A 24,872-nucleotide genomic window follows, 5' to 3' on the forward strand; every position below is an offset into this window, starting at 1 on the left:
GTCCGCTTGGTGCAGAGATGAGTTCAATTCCTGGATATCCTTGTTAACTTTCTGTCTCGTTGATCTGTCTAATGCTGACAGTGGAGTGTTGAAGTCTCCCAATATTATTGTATGGGAGTCTAAATCTCTTTGTAAGTCTCTAAGGACTTGCTTTATGAATCTGGGTGCTCCTGTATTGGGTGCATACATATTAGGATAGTTAGCTCTTCCTGTTGAATTGATCCCTTTACCATTATGTAATGGCCTTCTTTGTCTCTTTTGATCTTTGATGGTTTAAAGTCTATTTTATCAGCGACTAGGATTGCAACCCCTGCTTTTTTTTGTTCTCCATTTGCTTGGTAGATCTTCCTCCATCCCTTTATTTTGAGCCTATGTAGTCTCTGCATGTGAGATGGGTCTCCTGAATACAGCAGACTGATGGTTCTTGACTCTTTATCCAGTTTGCCAGTCTGTGTCTTTTAATTGGAGCATTTAGTCCATTTACATTTAAGGTTAATATTGTTATGTGTGAACTTGATCCTGCCATTATGATGTTAACTGGTTATTTTGCTCGTTAGCTGATGCAGTTTCTTCCTAGCCTCGATGGTCTTTACATTTTGGCATGTTTTTGCAATGGCTGGTACCGGTTGTTCCTTTCCATGTTTAGGGCTTCCTTCAGGGTCTCTTGTAAGGCAGGCCTGGTGGTGACAAAATCTCTAAGCATTTGCTTATCTGTAAAGGATTTTATTTCTCCTTCACTTCTGAAACTTAGTTTGGCTGGATATGATATTCTGGGTTTAAAATTCTTTTCTTTAAGAATGTTGAATATTGGCCCCCACTCTCTTCTGGCTTGCAGAGTTTCTGCCGAGAGGTCTGCTGTTAGTCTGATGGGCTTCCCTTTGTGGGTAACCCGACCTTTCTCTCTGGCTGCCCTTAAGATTTTTTCCTTCATTTCAATTTTGGTGAATCTGGCAATTATGTGTCTTGGAGTTGCTCTTCTGGAGGAGTATCTTTGTGGCGTTCTCTGTATTTCCTGAATTTGAATGTTGGCCTGCCCTACTAGGTTGGGGAAGTTCTCCTGGATGATATCCTGAAGAGTGTTTTCCAACTTGGTTCCATTTTCCCCCTCACTTTCAGGCACCCCAATCAGACGTAGATTTGGTCTTTTTACATAATCCCATACTTCTTGCAGGCTTTGTTCATTTCTTTTTCTTCTTTTTTTCTTTTGGTTTCTCTTCTCGCTTCATTGCATTCATTTGATCCTCAATCGCTGATACTCTTTCTTCCAGTTGATCGAGTCGGTTACTGAAGCTTGTGGATTTGTCACGTATTTCTCGTGTCATGGTTTTCATCTCTGTCATTTCATTTATGACCTTCTCTGCATTAATTATTCTAGCTATCAATTCTTCCACTCTTTTTTCAAGATTTTTAGTTTCTTTGCGCTGGGTACGTAATTCCTCCTTTAGCTCTGAGAAGTTTGATGGACTGAAGGCTTCTTCTCTCATCTCGTCAAAGTCATTCTCTGACCAGCTTTGATCCGTTGCTGGGGATGAACTGCGCTCCTTTGCAGGGGGAGATGCGCTCTTATTTCTTGAATTTCCAGCTTTTCTGCCCTGCTTCTTCCCCGTCTTTGTGGTTTTATCTGCCTCTGGTCTTTGATGATGGTGACGTACTGATGGGGTTTTGGTATAGGTGTTCTTCCTGTTTGATAGTTTTCCTTCTAATAGTCAGGACCCTCAGCTGTAGGTCTGTTGGAGATTGCTTGAGGTCCACTCCAGACCCTGTTTGCCTGGGTATCATCAGTAGCAGAGGTTGCAGAAGATAGAATATTGCTGAACATTGAGTTTACCTGTCTGATTCTTACTTTGGAAGCTTCCTCTCAGGGGTGTACTCCACCCTGTGAGGTGTGGGGTGTCAGACTGCCCCTAGTGAGGGATGTCTCCCAGTTAGGCTACTCAGGGGTCAGGGACCCACTTGAGCAGGCAGTCTGTCCCTTCTCAGATCTCAACCTCCGTGTTGGGAGATCCACTGCTCTCTTCAAAGCTGTCAGACAGAGTGGTTCGCATCTGCACAGGCCTCTGCTGCTTCCCCTTTTGTTGTTTAGCTGTGCCCTGTCCCCAGAGGTGGAGTCTACAGAGACAGGCAGGTTTCCTTGAGCTGCTGTGAGCTCCACCCAGTTCGAGCTTCCCAGCGGCTTTGTTTACCTACTTAAGCCTCAGCAATGGCGGGCGCCCCTCCCCCAGCCTCGCTGCTGCCGTTTTGGTTAGATCGCAGAGTGCTGTGCTAGCAATGAGGGAGGCTCCGTGGCCGTGGGACCCTCCTGGCCAGGTGTGGGTATAATCTCCTGGTGTGCCCATTTGCTTAAAGCGCAGTATTGGGGTGGGAATTACCCGATTTTCCAGATGTTGTGTGTCTCAGTTCCCCTGGCTAGGAAAAGGGATTCCCTTCCCCCTTGCGCTTCCCAGGTGAGGCAATGCCTCGCCCTGCTTCAGCTCTCGCTGGTCCGGCTGCAGCAGCTGACCAGCACCAATTGTCCGGCCCTCCCCAGTGAGATGACCCCAGTTCCTCAGTTGAAAATGCAGAAATCACCGGTCTTCTGTGTCGCTCGCGCTGGGAGTTGGAGACTGGAGCTGTTCCTATTCGGCCGTCTTGCTCCGCCCCCAAAGGAAAGAATCTTAAGAGCTATGAGGCAAAAGCGTCAGGTAATCTGTAAAGGAAAACCTATCAGATTAACAGCAGATTTCTCAGCAGAAAACCTACAAGCTAGAATGAATTCGGGTCCTTTTTTAACCTCCTTAAGCAAAACAATTATCAGCCACGAATTTGGTATGCAGAGAAACTAAGCTTCGTAAATGAAGGAAAGATACAGTCTTTCCCAAACAGATGCTGAGAGAATTCACCACTACCAAGCCAGCAGTACAAGAACTGCTAAAAAGAGCTCTAAATATTAAAACAAATCCTCAAAATATGTCAAAATAGAATCTCCCTAAAGCATAAATCTGGCAGGACCTATATGACAGTAACACAATGCAAAAACAAACAAACAAAATAAATATACAGGCAACAAATAGCACAATGAATAAAATAGTACCTCACATCTCAATCCTAACATTGAATGTAAATAGCCTAAATGCTGCACTTAAAAGATACAGAATGGCAAAAATGGATAAGAATTCACCAACCTAGTTTCTGCTGTCTTCAGGAGATTCACATAACACATAAGGACTCACATAAACTTAAGGTAAAGGGATAGAAAAATATATTCCATGCAAATGGACACCAAAAGTGAGCAAGAGTAGCTATTCTCACATCAGACAAAACAAACTTTAAGGCAACAGAAGTTAAAAAAGAGGGACATTATATAATGATAAAAGGACTAGTCCAACAGGAAAATATCACAATTCTGAATATATATGCACCTAACACTGGACCTTTCAATTTATAAAGCAGTTACTACTAGACCTAAGAAATGAAACAGATGACAACACAGTAAAAGTGGGAGACTTTAATACTTCACTAACAGCACTAGACAGGTCATCAAGACAGAAAGTCAAAAAAGAAACAATGGACTTAAACTATACCGTATAACAAATGGACTTAACAGATATTTACAGAACAGTCTACCTAACAACTGCAGAATGTATATTCTATCCATCAGTACATGAAACATTCTCCGAGATAGACCACATGATAGGCCACAAAACAAGTCTCAGTAAATTTAAGATAATCGAAATTATATCGAGTACTCTCTCAGACCACAATGGAATAAAATTGGAAATCAACTCCAAAAGGAACCTTAAAGCCATGCAAATACATGGAAATTAAATAACCTGCTCCTGAATGATCATTGTGTCAACAATGAAATCAAGATGGAAATTTAAAAATTCTTTGAATTGGAAGATAATAGTGACACAACCTATGAAAACCTCTGGGATACAGCAAAAGCAGTGCTAAGAGGATAGTTCATAGCATTGAATGCCTGCATCAAAAAGTCTGAAAGAGCACAAATAGACAATCTAAGATCATACCTCATGGAACTAGAAAAACAAGAACAATCCAAACCCAAACCCAGGAGAAGAAAAGAAATAATGAAGATCAGAGCAGAACTAAATAAAATTGAAACAAACAAAGCAATACAAAAGATAAATGAAACAAAAGCTGGTTCTTTGAAAAGATAAATAAAACTGATAGACCGTTAGCAAGATTAACCAAGAAGAGAAAAGGTCCAAATAATCTCAATTAGAAATGAAATGGGAGATATTACAACTGATACCACAGAAATACAAAAGAGTATTCAAGGCTACTATGAACACCTTTATGCACATAAACTAGAGAACCTACAGGAGATGGATAAATTCCTGGAAATATACAACTCTCCTAGATTAAACCAGGAAGATATAGAATCTCTGAATATACCAATAACAAGCAATGAGATTGAAATAGTAATACAAAGATTGCCAATAACCAAAAAAAAAAGTTCAGAACCAGACAGATTCATAGTTGAATTCTATCAGACATTCAAAGAATTGGTACCAATCCTATTGACACTATTCCAAAAGATAGAAAAAGAGAGAATCCTCCCCCAAATCATTCTATCAAGCCAGTTTCGCCATAATATCAAAACCAGGGAAGGACGTAACGAAAAAGAAAGCTACAGACTGGTATCCCTGATGAACATAGATGCAAAAATCCTCATTAACCATCCCCACATCTTCCTCACCTCCCCGCCTCTACCCAGACTCTGGTAACCATCCTACTCTCTATCTCCGTGGGTTCAATTATTTTTTGAGTTTTAGTCCCACAAATAAGTGAGAACATGTGATGTTTGTCTTTCTGTCCCTGGCTTACTTCACTTAATGTAATGACCACCTGTTCCATCCATGTTGTTGCAAATGACAGAATCTCTTCATTTTTATGGCTGAATAGTACTCCATTGTGTATATGTACCACATTTTCTTTTTCCATTAATCTGTTGATGGACACTTAGGTTGCTTCCAAATCTTGGCCATTATGAATAATGCTGCAACAAACATGGGAGTGAAGATACTCTTTGATATACCGATTTTCTTTCCTTTGGATGTATAGCCAGCAGTGGGATTGCTGGGTCATATGGCAGCTCTATTTTTAGATTTAGATTTTGAGGACCCTCCATACTGTTCTCCATAGTGGTTATACTAATTTAGATTCCCACCAACAGTGTATGAGGGTTCCCTTTTCTCCACAGCTTTGCCAGCATGTGTTATTGCCTGTCTTTGGAGAAAGCCATTTTAATTGGAGTGAGATGATATCTCATTGTAGTTTTGTAGGAAGTGCAGAAAACTCGTTTTAAAGCTTTAACTTTGGGAAGAAGGAAAGAGAAAAAGAAGTGGAGGGAGGAAAGATATCCAATCCTGTGGCTGAATAGGTGGTGAGGGGTTAAGGAAGAATTTTTTAAAATCTTCAATTTCTTGAAATTTCAGTTAAGTTTAAAAGCTAATGTGAAGAACCCATTTTATCTCGTATTTAACCCTTGAATTTTCCTATGTATTATTTTGTTTCTTACTCTCCTGTTTCCACTTTAGAGCTCATAAGATGTCTCCAATGGACTAGTACATGTTTTGAGCTCAATACAAATATAGTTATTAGATAAGGAAGGAATGGACAATTGTGTGTCACAGAAATGCTAGTAATTTCTGGATTTTTGCCTCGCAGGGAGGTAGCAGGTGGCTGAAATCCTGGTGTGATGTGACTGGATCATGCATGATCTGAGGACCCTTGCCCTGTTGATTGGTGGACAGGTTCAGATTTTTCCTATAAACATATTAACATACCAAACTGTCCAGAAGCAGCTATTAAGCAAACACCATACTTTGCTTTCCTCATGCAGTCTATCACAGAGCTCTTCAGGTGAGTTCACAAATATGCTTGTCATTCCAGTGTGAGGGAACTTGATCGGAGTCTGCTAAGAGGCATGATGTTGAACAACTCCTATGACCTTCTGATAATACCTAAGAATATAGAAAACCTTCTGTCTCAAAAACTTTGAACTCAAGGCATATCAGAGAGATATTGCTTCTTTCTTTTGGATGTTTGTGTTCTTATTAGGAGAAATAATGAGAAATGATTTTTCACAATGTCTTCTGAGCCCTGAGGCTCAGCCAGCCCCTACTGCTGTGTCTCAACATTTAAAGGCCATTGAAGTCTCGCTCCATTCCATATATTTTGGACAAGGTTTCTCATTTATGCCTGGGGACAGTTCTGTAATAATGGTATGGTCAGTTCCATTTCGCAGATGACTAAACTCAGGCTCACAGAGTCTAAGTCACTTCCCTAGGTAAGTGGCAGGATTGGAATGAGGTTCCATACCTCAGCCTCTCTAGAGGATCCTTAGCACCTCCCTTTTAGAAATTGGGCTTCCAGGACTTGAGAAATGGTCATATTCCACTCTCCTGCTGTTGTGGCCCCAGAGGTGCTCACTCTGCAACCTCTTGAGGTGATGAAGATGATAGAGGAGATAAAATCCCTATCAGCATCTAGTTTTTAGTTATTCTAAAGTTTTCTTCATTTTGTCTTCATGCCTCCTGATCCCTGAATGATCTAATTTCCTTGGAGGCTGCCATTCCAAAGGAGCGTTCAACTTTTTCTTAAAAAAATATGTATATATATGTGATCTGCAAAGTTTTTAAGTCATAATATTTTTGAAATTGAAAATCAATTTTGAAAGTAATAAAAAACATTAAGAATTATCTTAAAACATTGGAGAAAGTATTTGCAAACTGTACCTTATATATAGGATTAGTATCCATAACTTGTGACACACACTAATGACAAAGATATTGGTAATTCATTTCAACAGAAAATTACGTAAAATAAACATGAACAATAATCTTGTTAAATATGCCAAAACCAGAGTACTAATAAAATGCAAATACTTAAAAATCCTGATAATTTATATAAAGTGGGAAAAAATTGCAACAGAAGATGAGGACTGTGATTGCACTTTTGGAGAAGACTGTGTGTATCGGGTGAATGTGTTCATGTGCACCTCACCTACAGGGACACATCTGAAGAGTATGCAATGTCCTTAGAACAACACATCCCTTGGGTCAGGCTGTTGATTGCGATTCTTGTTGTCAGAAGGTGACTCTGACTGCTGTGTGGGGAATGGATTGGTAAGGGAAAAGATAGGTAGTGGGGATAACATTAGAAAAATATTGCAGAAGTCCAGGGAAGAGACACAGGTGGATGGGACCAGAGCTGCAGCTGTGTGCAGAGGGAGGAGTGAACCTGGACAGGGCGTGTTTGAAGGTAGGGCAGGCAGAATTGAAGTGACTGTGCATGTAGGGTGCATGGGGATAAGGCACAGTCAAGGATTACCCCTCAGCTTTTTATATAGCCATGTGGAGAAATAGCACAGTTTTCTGAGAGCAATCCTTCCATGTGCTCTTGAGATATTCTCAAGGTAGTTAGTTAGGTCATCCAAATGTGTTTGTAGTGAAAGTTATTTAAAATGCATCAGTTGATGATTAAGATTCTGTTGTATTAAACTTATTGAAGACACATGCAAAGTGTTAAACTTTTAGAACTTGAAAAATCTCAACATGAAAACTCACATTTAATGAGCAGTTTGCTATGTGCCGACCACTGTTCTAAGGGCTTTCATGCCTCAACTCAAGTAATTCTCAAAACAACAACCCATGAGGTGGGGATAATTGTTTTCCCCATTGTACCGTAAAGATAACTGAAGTATAGAGTGGTTCTGTTACTCTCACAAGGTCACAGAGAGTCAGTTATGCTGATATCTCTGCAGTAGAATTTTTTAAATTATCGTATTCCTGACCAGGCACGGTGGCTCACGCCTGTAATCCCAGCACTTTGGGAGGCCGAGGCGGGCGGATCACGAGGTCAGGAGATCCAGACCATCCTGGCTAACAGTGAAACCTCGTCTCTACTAAAAATATAAAAAATTAGCCAGGCGTGGAGGCGGGCACCTGTAGTCCCAGCTACTTGGGAGGCTGAGGCAGGAGAATGGCGTGAACCCCGGAGGCGGAGCCTGCAGTGAGCCGAGATCATGCCACTGCACTCCCACCTGGGCGACAGAGTGAGACTCCGCCTAAAAAAAAAAAAAAAAGATTATGGGATTCCTGACCAAAACGGCAAGGCAATATTGTTTAAAAACATTTTGTCTTCTTAGGTCAGTATTATCCTTGTTTTACAAATGAAGCATTTGAGTTACTGCAAGGTGAAGCAAAAGTATTCAAAGTCCCACAAATTTAAGAAGCAGGGTTGGGTCCTAGTCTGTCTCCAGAGCCGACACTCCTAACCAGTATACTTAGAAAAGAGGAAAAGACATTTGCCAAACCATGTCAGCCAATGGTGGTTGATGGTAGACAGGACCATATGTCTTTGAGTGATAACTATCCTTCAGTAGCCTTTCTTCCATGTACCAGATGATATTTATTTAAGAAAAACAAACAAGATAATAATTGTAAAAACAAAAGAGTATAATTATTTTTAAAAAGATAATAATCATCACAGTTAAGTTTTCCTTAGCCAACCTGGCTGTTGAAATAATTCCTTGAACTTCCACAGTTAATTCTATTCCCTTTCAGGAACTCAGAGTGCTTTTACAAATGGAAATCACATTTATTCTGGTTTCTATCCTTCAACTGGTTGAAAGGCAGGGCTGGTATGATTTCCTTTGACGGGTGAGGCCATTTCTCCTGGGGATGCACCAAAGAGTGGCATTTCTGAGTCATATGACATGTGTATCTTCAGCTCAGTGGATACTGTCAAACAGTTTTTCAATGTGGTTGTTCCAATCTATATTCCCACTAGCAGTGTTTAGACTTCTACTGCTTACATCCTCGCCAACACTTGGTACTTTCTATCTTTTTCATTTTTCTCTTTCTGGTAGACATGTGGTAGTATCTCCTTGTGATTTTAATTTTACTTTCTCTTTAACTCTCCTTGAAGTATTGTCTCTTAAAAGCTATCTGTTCTTTAAAAAAGAACCTTTCTATTTATTTGCTTACAAAACTGGATCTTTCATCCTTTGGAGAGTGCATTATGGATTTTGCTGATTGGATTCTTATTGTGTTGTTTATTAATTTCCTCTAGCCCCTCTTATTTTTTTTAAATTGGTAATTAGATTTAGAAGTTTGATCAAATTCAGCTTATTCGGCCTGAGTACCTCAGAAGTGGTGTCCTTTATTACTAAAGTGTCAAATTAGTAGGCTCATTGGCTCTGGTTTTCTCTCCTCCTGTAACCTTGAAATTGATCACTGTATTTCAGTGTTGTCACCCTGATCCATCCATTATAAAATTTCCGGTAGCATTTCATCATAAGATATTTGAACCTCTGAAGTAGGCACCCAAAACTATTTAATAAACAGATGTAGACATAGGAGTATGCAAGGAAACAAAACTATGTATATGACCTGTCCATCTTTTTGTAAACATATGAATATTTCAAAGAGAGTTGTGGTCATACTGTACTTATTGTTTCATTATCTAGTTTGAGGAAAATTTTGTTTCCGTTTATGCAAATTGTGCCTTTTCATTGGAAGAAAGAGAGAATGCTTTCACCTGGTGCCCAGAGTCAGAATTGCAGAAATGAAAGTCAACCAAGAGCTTGGAAAGGCGTAGGAGATTTGAGGGGAGTAAGGGAGGCACATGTATTCTATTGTATAGAACTGTAGAGAACAAAGCTTTCTGGAATTTCCTGTATGCGTGTGTCCAGAGCAATGAATATGTGGGCATCATAAATATAATCAGTTCACAATTATAGTGTTTTTTGTTGTTAACATTTTGGACAATGAAACTTCCACATTTAGAACACTAGGGAATTGCAAATTTATAAAACAAATATCCTCTATCTCCCTCCAATGCAAATATACTGATTTATTAAATAAATGTTTTTAATATGCTATTTTTATACCACGGCATATGAACATGATTCTTAGTCAATAAATGTATTTCTACACTATCATTTTGTGACTATGGTCACAGATTTTCCTGATTTACAAAACATTATCTTAACGACCTTGTCACATTATTAACTTTTTTATTGTTTAAGCCATATGAAACATAATTGAAATGTATATTAGAAATTAAAAATATTCTGTCCAAATCTTCTCCATCTCCATAATACAAAGATAGCCTGTATTAATTTACTGGTATCTATTCTCCAGATCTTTTTCTCTCCATGTAGTATACTAACTTATTTTTAGCCACACACATACCTATAAACCCATGTAGAGAGAGATAGATACATATATTTTCACAGTGGAACCATATACTGCATTATAATTTATGACTTTGCTGATTGACTAAATCTGATTCTTTTTCATTTTGTGTGTATGTCTACAAGTGTTTTGGAGAGATTAATATTGGTTTTTATTGCATTGTCTCTTGTGTTTTGGAGAGATTAATATTGGTTTTTATTGCATTGTCTCTTGATATCATTGACCTATTCTGTAGTTTAAGAGTATTCATACATAGAGGATAAAAACCTAGATTAAACATGCATACAGCATTTATATATTAACCTATAAAACTACCTTATCTAACATTTGTAGTGTAACTTGCGTGTTTAACTGTAGTGGGTAGAATTGTGTCCCCTCAAAACATGTCCCAATCCTAACCCACCCAAACTTTATTTAGAAATAGGGTCTTTGTAGATATAATTAAGTGAAAGATCTCCAGAAGTAAATATCCTGAGTGTAAGTTGATGCCTAACTCCAATGACTGGTGTCTATGTAAAAGAAAGCAGAGGGAGATTTGACACACGCAAGGAGGAAGGCCATGTGAAGATTGAGGTAGAGATTGGAGTTATGCTGCCTCAAACCAAACAAAGGAGGAGCTGGAAGAGCTAAGAAAGGATTCTCCCCTAAAGCTTTTGGAGGCAGTGTACTCCTGCCTACACCTTGGTTTTGTACTTTGGGCTTTGGTTTTATACTTCTGAACCATGAGATAATGAAATTCTGTTGTTTAAATGTGCAAAGTTTGTGATAATTTGTTATGGTGGCTGTAGGAAACTATTCATTGGCCGATATCCTATTTTTCGTATCTACAGTGATACTAATGCCAGTAAGATATGTGAAAGAATTTAAAATGACTAACATTTCTATGAATCATATGCTTTTAATGTATTGAGTCAGTTAGTCCTCATAACTGTTTTACAAGGTAGATACTGTGACTAAACCTTATTTTATAGATGAAAAACTGAATGACAGAGAGAATAAAGACTTTGTTTGATACTGCATAGTTAGGGAGTGGGACAGCTTGGATTTGTGTCCAGTACCTCATGCTCCAGAGCCTGTCACAGATTTGTGTTAAGTTTAAAGAAGCGACTGGACAAGCATGCATATTTTATGAGTTCATTAAAAGCAATACTCAGTATGGTAATATACGTAAACAAAAAACTGGACCTAGTGACCAAAAGGGGATTGTAACCTTGGTGAGATCATGTTCATTGCAATCCTGGGGACAGAAGCCACAGTGCAGTGGAGTAAAGAGTAAATGGGAAGTAATGTTAATAGAGAATGTAGAAAATGTAGACAGTTTTTTGAAGGAGAAGGAAAAGACAGAGTCAAAGAGGGAGAGAGGGAGGGGAGGGAGAGGGCAAAGGAAAGGGAGAGGAAGGGAGAAGAGGGGAGAGGAGAAAAGAAAGATATCCTGTGGCTGAATTGAATTGATGATATATTAGGCCATTCTTGCATTGCTATAAAGAAATGCCTAAGACTGGGTAATTTATAAAGAATAGATGTTTAATTGGCTCATGGTTCTGCAGGCTTACAAACATGGCACCAGCATCTGTTTAGCTTCTGAGAGGGCCTCAGGGAGCTTTTACTCATGATGGAACCTGAAGCTGAAGTATGTATGTCACATGATGAAAGCAGGAGAGAGAAAGTGGTGGGGGCGGGGTGGGGGAGTGCCACACACTTAACCAGATCTCTGAAGAACTCACTATCACGAGGACAGTACCAAGCCTTGAGGGATCTGCCCCCATGACCCAAACACCTCCCACCAGGCCCAACCTCCAATATTAGGGATTAGAATTCCACATGAAATTTGGCAGGGACATATATCAAACTGTATCAGGTGATGAGGAGCAAAAAAGGATATTTAAAACAATTCTTGGAATTTGAGAAAGTTTAAAGTTAATTTGAAGAAACCATCTCCTCTCAAATGTGAGCCACGAAGTTACCCATATATTTATTTGAATTCTTACCCTCTTTCCACTTTAGTTAATGAGACACCTCCAGTAGACTAGTATGCTTTTAAAGCTCAATACACATTTAGTTATTACCTAATGAAAGAATAGAGAATTGTGTTATAGAAATTCTTGTAATTCCTAGATTTTTGCCTCTCAAGGAGGCAGCGGGTAACTGAAATCCTCTAGTGATGTAGCTAGATACTGTGTGATCTGAGAACCTTGCACTGTTTACTGCAAAATGGGTCTACAATATTCCTATAAACATATTAAAATACTGAGCAGTGCTGGAGCACTCATTAGACAATTGCCACTCCTTGTGTCCGTGATGTGATCTGTCATGGAGCTCACCAGGTGAGTTCACAAACACGCCTGCCTTACCACCATGGGGAAGTGGATTTGGGTCTGCTCAGAGGCATGATGTTGAATAGCTCTTGTGAACTTTCCAAGCACCTAAGAATGCAGAGACCTTTGGTCTCTAAGACTTTGAACTTAAGACATTTGAGAGAGAGATTTGCTTGTTCTTCACAATGTTTGTGTTGTCATTAGGAGAAACAATGAGAAGTGATTTTTCATGATGACTACCACCTTAGCCTTGAGGCTCAGCCAGTCCCTCATGCTGTGTACCAATACTTAAAGGCCACTCCCTGCTGTATATTCTCAACAGATTTTCTCATTTACCCCTCAGGACTGCTCTGTAAGGTTGGTATGGTCAATCCCATTTCACAGCTAACCAAGCTCAGGCTCACAAAGCCTAAATCACTTTTCCAAATAAGCGGCAGGATTGGAATGAGGTTCCATCCCTCACCTTCCCTAGAGGACCCTGATCACCCCCTTTTAGAAGATGGGTTTCCAGGGCTTGAGAAATGGTCAGATTCCACTCCCCTGCTATTGTGGTCCCATGGGTTCCCACTCAACAACTTCTCTGAAGATGACAGGGGAAGTGAAATCCTGTACTTTGTGCCATGAGATCTGGGTGTAGGGCCACATAAGAGGGCTGATGCCTAAAGTGGCAAGTGGGCTTAGGCAGAAGCTTAGGTGTTGGCCTTGGGACAGGTGAGCTAGAGAGAAGGAATTAGAAACATGCACTGAATTACTGTAAGCAAATACACTTTACACCTCATCTCCTTTAATCTTAACTGCTATCCAAGGTCATTATGACCATTCAATTAGGCTGCTGCCTTTAGAGGAGTTTATGTAAATCAGGGAGACAGCTTTGTTGTTTCCTGATCGGCACAAACTCCATAATACTCTAAACTTTTATCATTTTCTCTTCATTATTCCAGGGCCCTGAATGCTCTGATCTCCCTCCAGGCTGACAGTACCTGCTCCCCAGGTGTTTTTCAGTGTTTTTTCTTTTGAAATTTAAGATCTGTATAATTTTAAAGTCAAATTTTGAAGTTTAATTGGGTTAGTATCCATGATTTGTGAAACATAGTAACCAAATGGCAACTATTTCAACAGAGAATTTAAATGAAATGTACATGAACAATAAACATACTAAAATATGCCAACCCCTCAAGAACTAATAAAATGCATTTTAAAATCTTGAGAATTTATAATGACAAGATACAAAAGATAAGTACCGTGATTGCACTTTTGGAGAAGACAATGTGTGTATGTAGGTGAACGTGTTGATGTGCACCTCACCTACAGGGACATGTCAGGAGAGTATGCACCATCCTAGAAACAGCAGACCCCTTGGGGTTAAGGAGTGGGAGTTGACCAGTGAGAGCTCAGGTTAATTTTGATTTATCAGTATGCTCTTATATACTGTTTGAAAATTGGATTTGGGAATAAAAGTATTTTGATGAAAATTTGAACACAAAAAATACTTTAGAACAAATTGTCAAAGTTAGGTGTACATAATGTTCATTAATTTGAAAAAGCATTCATTATATTCTATTTTATTGTGAAAGAAGTAAATAACAAGTCTAATTGACAGAGGTTTTGTGTGTGTGTGAGTGTGTGTGTGTGTCCTCTAGCTCTACCACCCCAAATACACAGTCATGGATGCAACTTTATCTTTAGTTGCAGAGGGAATTGGAACCAATATTAGTTTCATATATTCTGGAACATGATGGATACATGGAAATCGCTACTATTAGATGAATAATTCCGGAAAATTGTGGCTGGTACCTTGGAGCTAACCTCCAACCTCCATCCCTCCCTCTTCCTGAGTCCCCGGTTTGAGATTATCAGAGCTGCGTTTCTGCCTCTGGCCACTAGGAGGCATCACAGCTATCTCTGTTTTTGTACATTTTGCAGTGACATGTTTCAAAATAACTTGTTTACTTTGGTTCTAGTTCTGTTTGGAAAATTCACTTGTATATTAAAGCAAGTCCATTTGCTGTTGACCCCCAAATCTACATCGCATTCACTGATTTATCATCTCTTCCGTTCTCAGTATAGGTTGAATTGTCCATACTGTCAGAGGGGGAGGGGTGGGGGCGGGGGGCGGGGTGCCCCTCCCACAGAGCAAGGCATTCACTCTCCATAACTCTATCCCTGTACAGGCTTCTCAGACCTTCTCACACTCTCTCTCAGTCTTCCCCTCTCCAGGACACTATAGACACAGTTCCCCAGATGCTGCTCTACTGCCTCCGACCTCTCTCGGTCACCTTTCTACAGCCTTGTCACTGCTACCTGCTGTTTCATTGTATGGATGCCCTGGAACATATGTTTTTACATTTACGCCGATCAGTTTTTTTCTTACCAGCATGGGGAACTGGATTTGTGTCTTCCTGGAGGCATGATGTTGAACAGTTTTTGTGAGATTATGAAACACACAAGAATGTAGAGAACCCCATCTCTAAAACTCTGAAATCAAGGTGTATCAGGGAGATTTGCCTTCTTTATATGGATGTCTGTGTTTTCATTAGGAGAAACAATGAGTAATGATTTTTCACAATGCCTGCCTTGGCCTTGAGGCTCAGCCAACCCCTACTGCTATATCTCAACATTTAAAGGGCCATTGAAATCTCCCACTCCATGCCATATACTCTGGACAGGTTTTCCCATTTATGCCTGGGAACAACTCCGTAAGGATGGCATGGTCAGTCCCATTTCACAGATGACCAAGCTCAGGCTCACAGAACCTAAATCGCCTCTTCAGGTAAGTGGCAGGATTAGAAAGAGATTGTATGCCTTACCCTCCCTAGAGGACCCTGAGCACCTCCCTTTTAGAAGATGGGCTTCCAGGGCTCGAGAAATGGTCAGATTCCACCATTCAGATCATGGCAATGTTTTTAGGGGAGTTTGTGTAAATTAGGAGACAACTTTGTTATTGTTTGTTCTGTATTGATGCATACTTAAGATGCTTCTCATTTTTTCCTTTTTAAAAAGATTTCAGCAATGCTGTAGCAAGTAACCTCTTACCTGGATATTTTGTACATGTGAAAAATGTTTCATCCATTACATGCTTAAACGTCTATCCCTTGGGGCTTGATTTCAATAATTTAAACTCCCTTATATGTGTCTCATTTCTTTAACCATCTTTGTACCTGTTGTTACAATATCTAAATGTATTTATAACTGATAAGTGTGTTTCCATTTATTTGATGTATTTGGTCCCTCATCCCGCCCCCATACCCAGACACACACAGAATTACTTTTTACCTTTTTCTTTTGCAAATTAAAAAAAAATTCTTATTCAGCTTTTTCTACATTTAAATTTTGTCAAACGATAGGTGATAAAAGTATATTTAGATGGTTTCATTTGCATTCCTTAATGTATTAGTGAGCTAGAATGCTTTTTCTTATGATTATTGGCCATTTGCATTTTGTCATCCATGAACCATTTACATATTTTGTCAGTTTTGTTGTTTTGTTATAGGAGCTGTACATGTGTTAAATCTAAAATCCTTCACTGATGGATGCATGCGTTATTTCAACACATCTTTCTTGGGTGAATATTATTTATGAGACACTCTAGCAAAATCCATATCCTAGATGTCTCTTCTGAGATCTTGGCTCTTATATTTATGGGAGATGTCCACCTGCAGCAAGAAAAGTATTAGTGTCCATGCAAACATGCGTGGCTTGTCAAGGATCACATGCACAGACAGTTCACACTTACTCCTAAACCCTGCATGGCCACAGAGTAAAAAGGATGTGTGATGCATTATATGAGGAGAGCACCGGCTCAGGATTGTGATTTCTGTGATCTCTACACTAACAGCAAGATTTTAAAAAATTACATAACATTTCTGAGTTTGCCTTTTCTCATTTGTAAAATGGAAACAATCATAGCTACCAAAGACAATTGTTCTGACAAGTAAAAGAACAAATTATTTTAAGCGTCATACACAGCGTAGGGTACATACGGTACTCCACACATCTTAGTCCCCTTCCTATTTCATACCTGTCCTTCCTTTAAAGGAGATTCCTTTGACATAATCCAAAAGGCATGGTTACATAACGATCACATGGAAATGTTAAGAGAAATGTAAGGTTTCAATGATGAATTAACTGCTGTGTCTCTACTCTGTTTTGGATAAGAAAAAGTAAAACAATCGGTGAAGCAGTTTTCCAGGGTTTGTAAAAGAAAACCATCAAAGCCACCACCTCATTTCGCTTTATTTCATAAACTTCGCCATCCCATTTTTTATGTTCTATGTTAATTTCTCAAGAAAAATAGGCCCGGCACCGCCTCTGCGTGCAACCCGGCTGGTCTGGCCCAGGCGCGGGGCGGGGCCAGCACGATGAGCGCCCCAGGCAGCCCAGACCAGGCCTACGACTTCCTGCTCAAGTTCCTGCTGGTGGGCGACAGCGACGTGGGCAAGGGCGAGATCCTGGAGAGCCTGCAGGACGGCACAGCCGAGTCCCCGTACAGCCACCTGGGGGGAATCGACTACAAGACGACCACCATCCTGCTGGATGGCCAGCGGGTGAGGCTGAAGCTCTGGGATACATCGGGGCAGGGAAGATTCTGTACCATATTCCGCTCCTACTCTCGTGGTGCACAAGGAGCGATCCTGGTCTACGACATTGCAAACCGCTGGTCTTTCGAAGGTATGGATCGATGGATTAAGAAGATCGATGAGCATGCCCCTGGTGTCCCTAAAATCCTGGTGGGGAATCGCCTACATCTGGCATTCAAGAGGCAGGTGCCCAGGGAGCAGGCCCAGGCCTATGCTGAGCGCCTGGGCGTGACCTTCTTTGAGGTCAGCCCTCTGTGCAATTTCAACATCATAGAGTCTTTCACGGAGCTGGCCAGAATCGTGCTGCTGCGGCACAGGTTGAACTGGCTCGGGAGGCCGAGCAAGGTACTGAGCTTGCAAGACCTCTGCTGCCGCACCATCGTGTCTTGCACGCCTGTGCATCTGGTAGACAAGCTCCAGCTCCCCATTGCCTTAAGAAGCCACCTCAAGTCCTTCTCCATGGCTAAGGGCCTGAATGCCAGGATGATGCGAGGCCTCTCCTACTCCCTCACCACCAGCTCCACCCACAAAAGGAGCAGCCTCTGCAAAGTGAAGATCGTCTGCCCACCCCAGAGCCCACCCAAAAACTGCACCAGAAACAACTGCAAAATTTCTTAAGGAAGGCGCCAAAATGAAACAAGCTGGAATCGCTCCAAGAAAAACTGAATGGTTACACCTGGAAGAGGGAAGATGCATTCCAGATTCAAAGAAATAACGTTTTCAGTTTCTCATGGGAACAGTGCTGCTTGGGAATGTGTGTGATGCCTTCCGTCAATAAAAGCACTTTATGCAGTTTGACTTTGAATTTCTACGTGGATGTGCATGTGTTTATACAGGGAAAATTAGTACTTTGCTCAACTCTTGATAACAGGAAATTTTGAATGTTACTTATAATCACACTGCATCTTTTTCCTTAACCACTTTTGTAAGAATGGTGATATGGCAGTGATGAGTATAAATTCAAGGGAATTTGAGATGCAATGATAGTGAGATAATTCAGTCATTGATATTACAAGAGGGGCCTTTTTGTAAACCTCCTTTTAAAGTCAAAGCACCAATTTATAAAACACTGCAGATGCATATAGAGATTATATGTAACAGATCTGTCCAGTTTGTGCACGAAATGCATTTGATAAAGTTTTTGCTATGTTATTTTACTACATTTGGGGATTCATAAGTGATTTATATGTATGTTTTTCTGTAAATTTACTTTTTTGTACAAGATGTTCTACAAGATATGAAGCTAAGGAAAGAAAATGCCAAAGATATCTCTAGTTACGTTGAACATAGCCAACATGGTTTCAATGGGTCAGTAAGAAAAAAGCCATTTCAGTAAGGAATGAAATAAGTACTTATTTAAGAAAATGTTTCTTAACAATAAAAAAGTATATATTTTTATCTTTTGCTAAAATGAAAAGAAAAAGAAAAATATGTATAATGTAACCCCGCAAGATGAGGCTTTGCAGAAAAACAATGCAATAGAACATAGGAGGCCAGGCCCATTATAAGGCCTTAAGTGAGTCATTTCCCCTGTGCTGGCCAGTTTTGGTTAACACCTCTCAGATCTATGTAGAGGTTAATGAGATCACATCTGGGAAAGCACTTCTGAGACCTTAGATGGGAAGGAAGGAGAAGTGATTTCCATGTAATTACTTTCCGATTTACACTGTGGATTATTATAATAATCGATATTGGATAAACTGATTAAATGTAAGTCCTTGTACTCTTTTGTAATTGAATGACTATTTATTTGTGCATTGTCATAGGGTGGTTGTAACATAAAGTCCCACAGAAGGGCAGTATCTCTGGCCTCAGGGAGCCTTGGGGACTCACCCTTCCTGAATGCTGGCACTTTTCTATCTCATGAATTTCTCACAACATTCCTGGGAGGTAGAGGATATAATCTCTACACCATCCTGTAGCTGAAGAAACAGTGATGTTTGCAGGTTAAGCAACCTGGCTGGGGAGCATCCTGCCACTAAGTGGAAAAGCAGGGACCTGCACCCTATATGCCCCCAGGCAGACTGATGCTGAGCTGCACATCACACCATAACCATGTAAATCTTGCTTTCCTGCTGACCCAGGTCACTACTGAAATCTGTATCTTCAGCTCTGAAGCCAAGCTCCCAGTTCTGTCTCTCTTCTGAAAGACAGAGAGCCTTGTCAGACCTAAGTTTCCTACTCTGTAGACAAGGGAGTGTGTCTGGGCCATTGCTTTAGAAACTGGAGTCTGCAGACAGTTCCTGTGTCAGGAAGAATATGCACTCTTAGAGGGACAGGAGTCATGCTGAGGATGAATACTTGAAGGAGCAGTCCCCAAACACATGCAGATGGGGGATACATAGAGTCTTTAATAGAAATTACCAAATCAACCTGGAAAGAGGTTGTACTAAATGACATCCCCACCACCAATATGAAACAAGGTAGACTTCCCCGCATGCCCACCTTACTGGAATCCTGAATGGTTTCTTTTTATATTTGGATGACATGACAGGTGGAAATTCTTTCATTGTCATTACATTTAATTTGATGTTCAGATAACTTTAAAAATTCCCTAGTATACAAAATGCTCTAATAATCATCATTGCATTATATTTTTATTGCAAAATGTTCCATTTTCATATGTAGCCTAAAAACAATGAGCAACAGGCACATGAGTCTGCACGATAGAGCTACTGCTGGCATTACATTTCCAGGGTGTGTGTGTGTGGCCTCTGGGTGCTTCTAATGACACTGTTTTCATAGAAGGGGATTAAGAATGTCTCTCCATGACATTGGTTGAGTTCAAGTTCGGAGAGGATCTGGATCTGCACTTTGTGGATTCTTTTTGAATGGCACAAGAGCTGGACCACAACACGCTTCTGAGCAGGCTGTAATCTTTTCCCCATTGTGGAAAGCAAGCCTGTCTGAGACCTCACCTGTTCAAGTCAGGGTGGATCACTCCAGGATGTAAGGTGTGGAAGTCGGCCTAAATCTGCTTCTGAACACTGAAGCTGGGTGCTCCCATCTTGCTGCCATCAGTTGCAGAGACCTGCAAAACTGCCTGCTCTCAGCCACTAATGCCACAGATTTAGTCACCTGTGTGAGAACTCGGTCCTGAGAGAGAAAATACCATAAATTACCAGCAGCTGTTTGACATATCTTCCTTCCATCCATCCATCCATCCATCCATCCATGCATCCATCCATCCATCCATCCATCCATCCATCCATCCATCCATCCATCTATCCATCCCTCTCTCCCTCCCTACAGTTAATAGACATTAAGGCCAAACTCTATACAATCCCTTTTGTGAAGTTTTAGCTTCCCCAGAACAGAAACAAGGAAGTGAAGTATGGAAATAGGGGCGTGATGAATTCAGTTTGCAGATCTAAAAAGAGATGACCCCTTCCTCTTAATATTCAATGTGACAGAGTCTCTTATCATTGATAATTTTAAAACATAATTTAATACCCTGGACCCCTCTCTACATCCACAGTTACGGTTCTCTTTACATATATTCTCTCCATTGCAACCAAAGTTCTATGAAGAATTCTCAATACTCAACTCATTCTTCCACCTCAGTCCTTATTGCTTATCTAATGGTGCTTTGTTCCCCCACCCCGCCACTGAAATGCAACCCGCCAAGGTCTACAGCCACTTCTTTTTTCACATTTATAGATCAAGAATGTTGAAATAAACATCCTAATGTTTTCATCTGTATAATATTATTCAGAAGTTTTCTTATGCAGGTACTTATAAATTTATTCAGAAATGTATGTATTTATATACTTATCTTCAAAAGATAAGGTTCATCCTACATTAATATAACTTGCTTATTTCACTGAGAACATACCTCAAAGTTTATTGATTATGAATAAACATGAGTCTATACCATAGGGATAGTAGAGATACTAACGGCCAGTAAAGACAAGAAAAGAAATTAAAATGGCTAAAACATATGCTTTGCCAAGTCCTTTTTAGGCATTGAGTCATTCAATATTCAGAGCACCCTTCCAAGGTAGAAACTGTTACTAATTCCCATTTCGTAGATGAAAATCTGAAGTACAGAGTGAGTAAAGACTGCCTGAGACCACACAGTTAGGGAGAGGGACAGCTTAGAATTGTGTCCAGTACATCATGCTCCAAAGCCTGGGAGACTGTCAAAGCTCTGTTGTTAGGTGAAAGAAGCAGTCTGCGCAAGCATGCGTACTTTGGGAGGTTACTAAAATGAATACTTTGTATATTAATATATTTTTATGAAAAACTAGATGAGAAAAATGAGAAAAGGTGGATGATTATGACCTTGGTGAGAGGACATTCATTGCAATCATATAGACAGAAGATATAGTACAGTGGGATAAGCAATCAAAGGGAAATGAGGAATGTAGAAAACCCTTTTCCAAAATTTGAATTTAAAGGTTATGCATATGTGTGTGTGTGTGTGTGTGTGTGTGTGTGTGTATAATATAAACATCTAGTCATTGGCAAATGAAAGAATAGATAATTGTGTGTCAAAGGTATGCCAGTAGTTAGCAGATTTTTGTCCCTCAAGGAGGCGGCAGGTGGCTGAAATGCTGGTTGCTGTGGCTGGCTAATGCATGACCTGAGGACCTGTGCGCAGGTGGCTACAGGACAGGTCCAGAATTTTTCTATAAATATATCAACATAGCAAGTAGCCCAGTAGCAGCTTCTGGGCAAACACCAAACCTTGCATCCCTGGTGCTATCTATCTCTGAGCTTGCCAGGTGAGTTCCCAGTCATGCCTATCTTGCACACTGCCCCCACCCACAACCTGGGAAGCTGGAAATTTGGGTGTGCTTAGAAGCATGATGTTGAGTAGCTTGCATGAGACAATGAAATACTTCAAAATGCAGAATCCTTTCTTTCTCTAAAACTTTGAACTTAATGCATATTGCAGAGATATTTGCTTCCTTCAACCAGATGTTTGTGTTCCCATGAGAAGAAATAATTAGATGTTTCCCTAGGGTCCTACAAACGTGAGCAATAAATATAATTTGTTTGTTTTTCTTCTGGAGTGTTTTCATTAGATCTAGATACTTCTATGTTTGTCTTGATTGACTCTTGCATTATTTTATTTGACCTTCAAATAGTTTTATCTTCGTGAAGTGGGAGCCCCTCTAGTTTGGCTTCTGGTCTTTTTGACATGTCTTCTGGTATGTTAGTTGGGTCCAGAGTCATCAGCTACAATTCCTACTCAGACCTGGAATAAATCATTTCTCCAAATAACCTGATTCCTTTTAATGGGAAATGTTTTTAGTAAATTCAATCTGGAGACTAGGGTTGCTCATTGCTTTTAGATTGGTCATTGTTTCTTGTCCTTTTCTGTGCATGGATCCAGCAAATATGTATTATGTTTTTCAGGGAATACACATGATTGTCTTCCATCCTGGGCTGTTCCTCCATCCCTTACATGCAGTCATTTTGATCAATTTTTTTTTTTTGAGACAGGGTCTCATTCTGTCACCCAGGCCAGAATGCAATGGCACAATCACAGCTCACTGCAGCCTCTCCACTCCCCAGGCTCAAGAAATTCTTCCATTTCAGCCTCTGCAGTAGCTGGGATCACAGGCATGCATCACCACACCCAGCTATGTTTTTCTTTTCAATTTTTAATAGAGAGGCGGTCTTGCTATGTTGCCCAGGCTATTGATCAATTTTTGTTTTAACATTCAAATTTATAATATTATAACCAAATGTAATATTTATATTAGACTTCTCCTATTTCACAGGTGGCATATTCTACATTAGTGGAGTCCAGTAGAATTTCTGTAGAGGTGAACATATTCTGTGTCTACACTGTCAAACACAGTAGCCACTAGCTATCTGTGGCATTGAATATATGAAATGCGGTGAATGCAACTGAGGAACTAAATTTTTAGTTTTATCTAAAATAAAATATATCTAAAATACCTTGTTTAAATAACCACATGTGGTCAGTGCCTACCATATTGAACAGCAACAGCTCCTCACATTTTTCTGTGCCTTGCTTCTTTCACTTAATAGTATATCTTGAAAATCATTACATGGCAGTAGAGAAAGAGAGTCCTCCTTGCTTGGTATACGTGCATTGTACTCTAGCATGTAGATGCACCTTATTCAATCCCCTATTGGTGGACATTTGTCTTATTTATAGTCTTGTCCTGTTACAAATTGTTCATCTAGGAATGACCTTGTTCTTCTGCCTTTTTGTCTTTTTGAAATGTATGTTTGGGATAGATTCTTAGAATAGAGATTGCTGGTTCCTGGAGAAAACACCTGTACCTCATAAAATAGAAAGGGAACAGGGAGTCCAGAGTGACTGGAGTGAAGAGTGGGGGCCTCCCAGGGGAGTGGACAGGGCTCTGAGATACTGACTGGGCACTCCAGGTCTGAGGCCATCCAGATTTAGGACGGATTGTGGAAGAACACATTTGCTTCGGTGAGATGCTGCATGTCACCTTTACACCCTGAAATTACACAAATTGGTGAGAACAGAAGTGTCCTGAAGACTTCTCACAGGTCCATGGGTGCAGGAAGGAGACAGGAGCATTGAAAATAGTGAAGTGGTGATGTCAGTGCCCTAAGCCTTCATTAAAGTGAGAAGCAAATGTCAAGAGGAAGGATTTACCACTAATTGGGTCCTCATGCTGTGTGGAAATCATACACCCACTATAGTTTCTCTCCGACCCCAGGTCCAATGGTCTCCCATCTGCCAGCATGTTTATGCCTTCCTCCTGGAGGCACATTCTTAGCCAGAGCACTCTCTCCAGGAGGTCACACTTTCCATGCTTTCATTGTTTTCTCCTTGTATCCTCCCTGGGATTTTTCATGAGGCTTTTCTCTGTTGCCTCAACTCCTTTCATCAACTCAGTGAGTTGTATCACAACTCAACACTGCTCTGACAAGTTTAGGCACAATTTAATACTCACCTATACTATCATTTACATGTTACATCTTTGCAGTTATTTTTGTAGAGTTAAATTTATGGTCCTACCCCAACAGAGCTGCATATGTTAACCAAATGCCCCCTTCTGCTTAGGCAGCTCTGTGCTGTTGTAGACTCATGGCTTACCATAATTTACTCAAATGGGCAGCTTTCCTGTTGTCCATATTACATGACCTTTTCAACTGTTTTCTGTAGAATCTCTGTGCAGGATTTCCTCCTGGGATGTGATGGTTTATTTCTGGATTTTAGTCATGGTATCTTCACATGTTCCCACATGCAAAATTGACCCTATCACTCTGCATCGTTGTTGGATGCCTTCAGTGATTTACTAGGTGGGCCCACAATGCCCCTTTCATTTCTCTCTAAATTCATCTCTCTGCCAACTTACTCAAGGTAGGGAGTAAAGAAGATGCAGGAGATGATTCCTGGGCTGCCCTGAGTCCTTTGACCTGGGGGAAGATGCATTTAATACCCGGGAAGTGGATCTGACAAAATTCGATTGCTGGTGGTAGCACAGTTTATAACATCTGGAAAACACTGCATTCAAAGGGAGATATTTTTTAAGAAAAGAGAAAATGTCATTTGAGGCCAAAGTAACCTACTGCCCAATGTGGTGATATTCAGATCCTGTCTATTTAGAATATAAGGAAAATATGTACCCCATCCTAGGATATATCTCACAAATTTATTAATTAATACATTCATGGGTGACAATGTGCCCTGAACAGCGGTAAGTGCCTGAGTGCCCAGCTCTTTCAATGGCATGGTCAGTAAAGTCCTGTCAATATCTGCCACTTATAGTATAGTCTTCAGTATTTACTCTACGTATATTGAGGACGAATCAGAT

The 24,872-nt window shown here is 40.3% G+C and overlaps 1 protein-coding gene across 1 annotated transcript in view; it reads left to right on the forward strand.

Moving 5' to 3' along the window:
• The window catches only part of LOC117077919 (ras-related protein Rab-40A-like), a 214,764-nt gene extending 192,171 nt beyond the window's left edge, over positions 1-22,593 (forward strand). The window contains exon 12 of the mRNA XM_033201477.1: positions 16,807-22,593. Within this exon, the coding sequence (XP_033057368.1) occupies positions 16,879-17,715 (837 nt within the window). The 5' untranslated portion in view covers positions 16,807-16,878 and the 3' untranslated portion in view covers positions 17,716-22,593. The remainder of the gene's footprint in view (positions 1-16,806) is intronic.
• Positions 22,594-24,872: the final 2,279 nt, after the last annotated feature.

This window comes from Trachypithecus francoisi, unplaced genomic scaffold (genome assembly GCF_009764315.1).
Source record: "Trachypithecus francoisi isolate TF-2019V2 unplaced genomic scaffold, Tfra_2.0 Lachesis_group6, whole genome shotgun sequence".
NCBI classification, from domain to species: Eukaryota; Metazoa; Chordata; class Mammalia; order Primates; family Cercopithecidae; genus Trachypithecus; species Trachypithecus francoisi.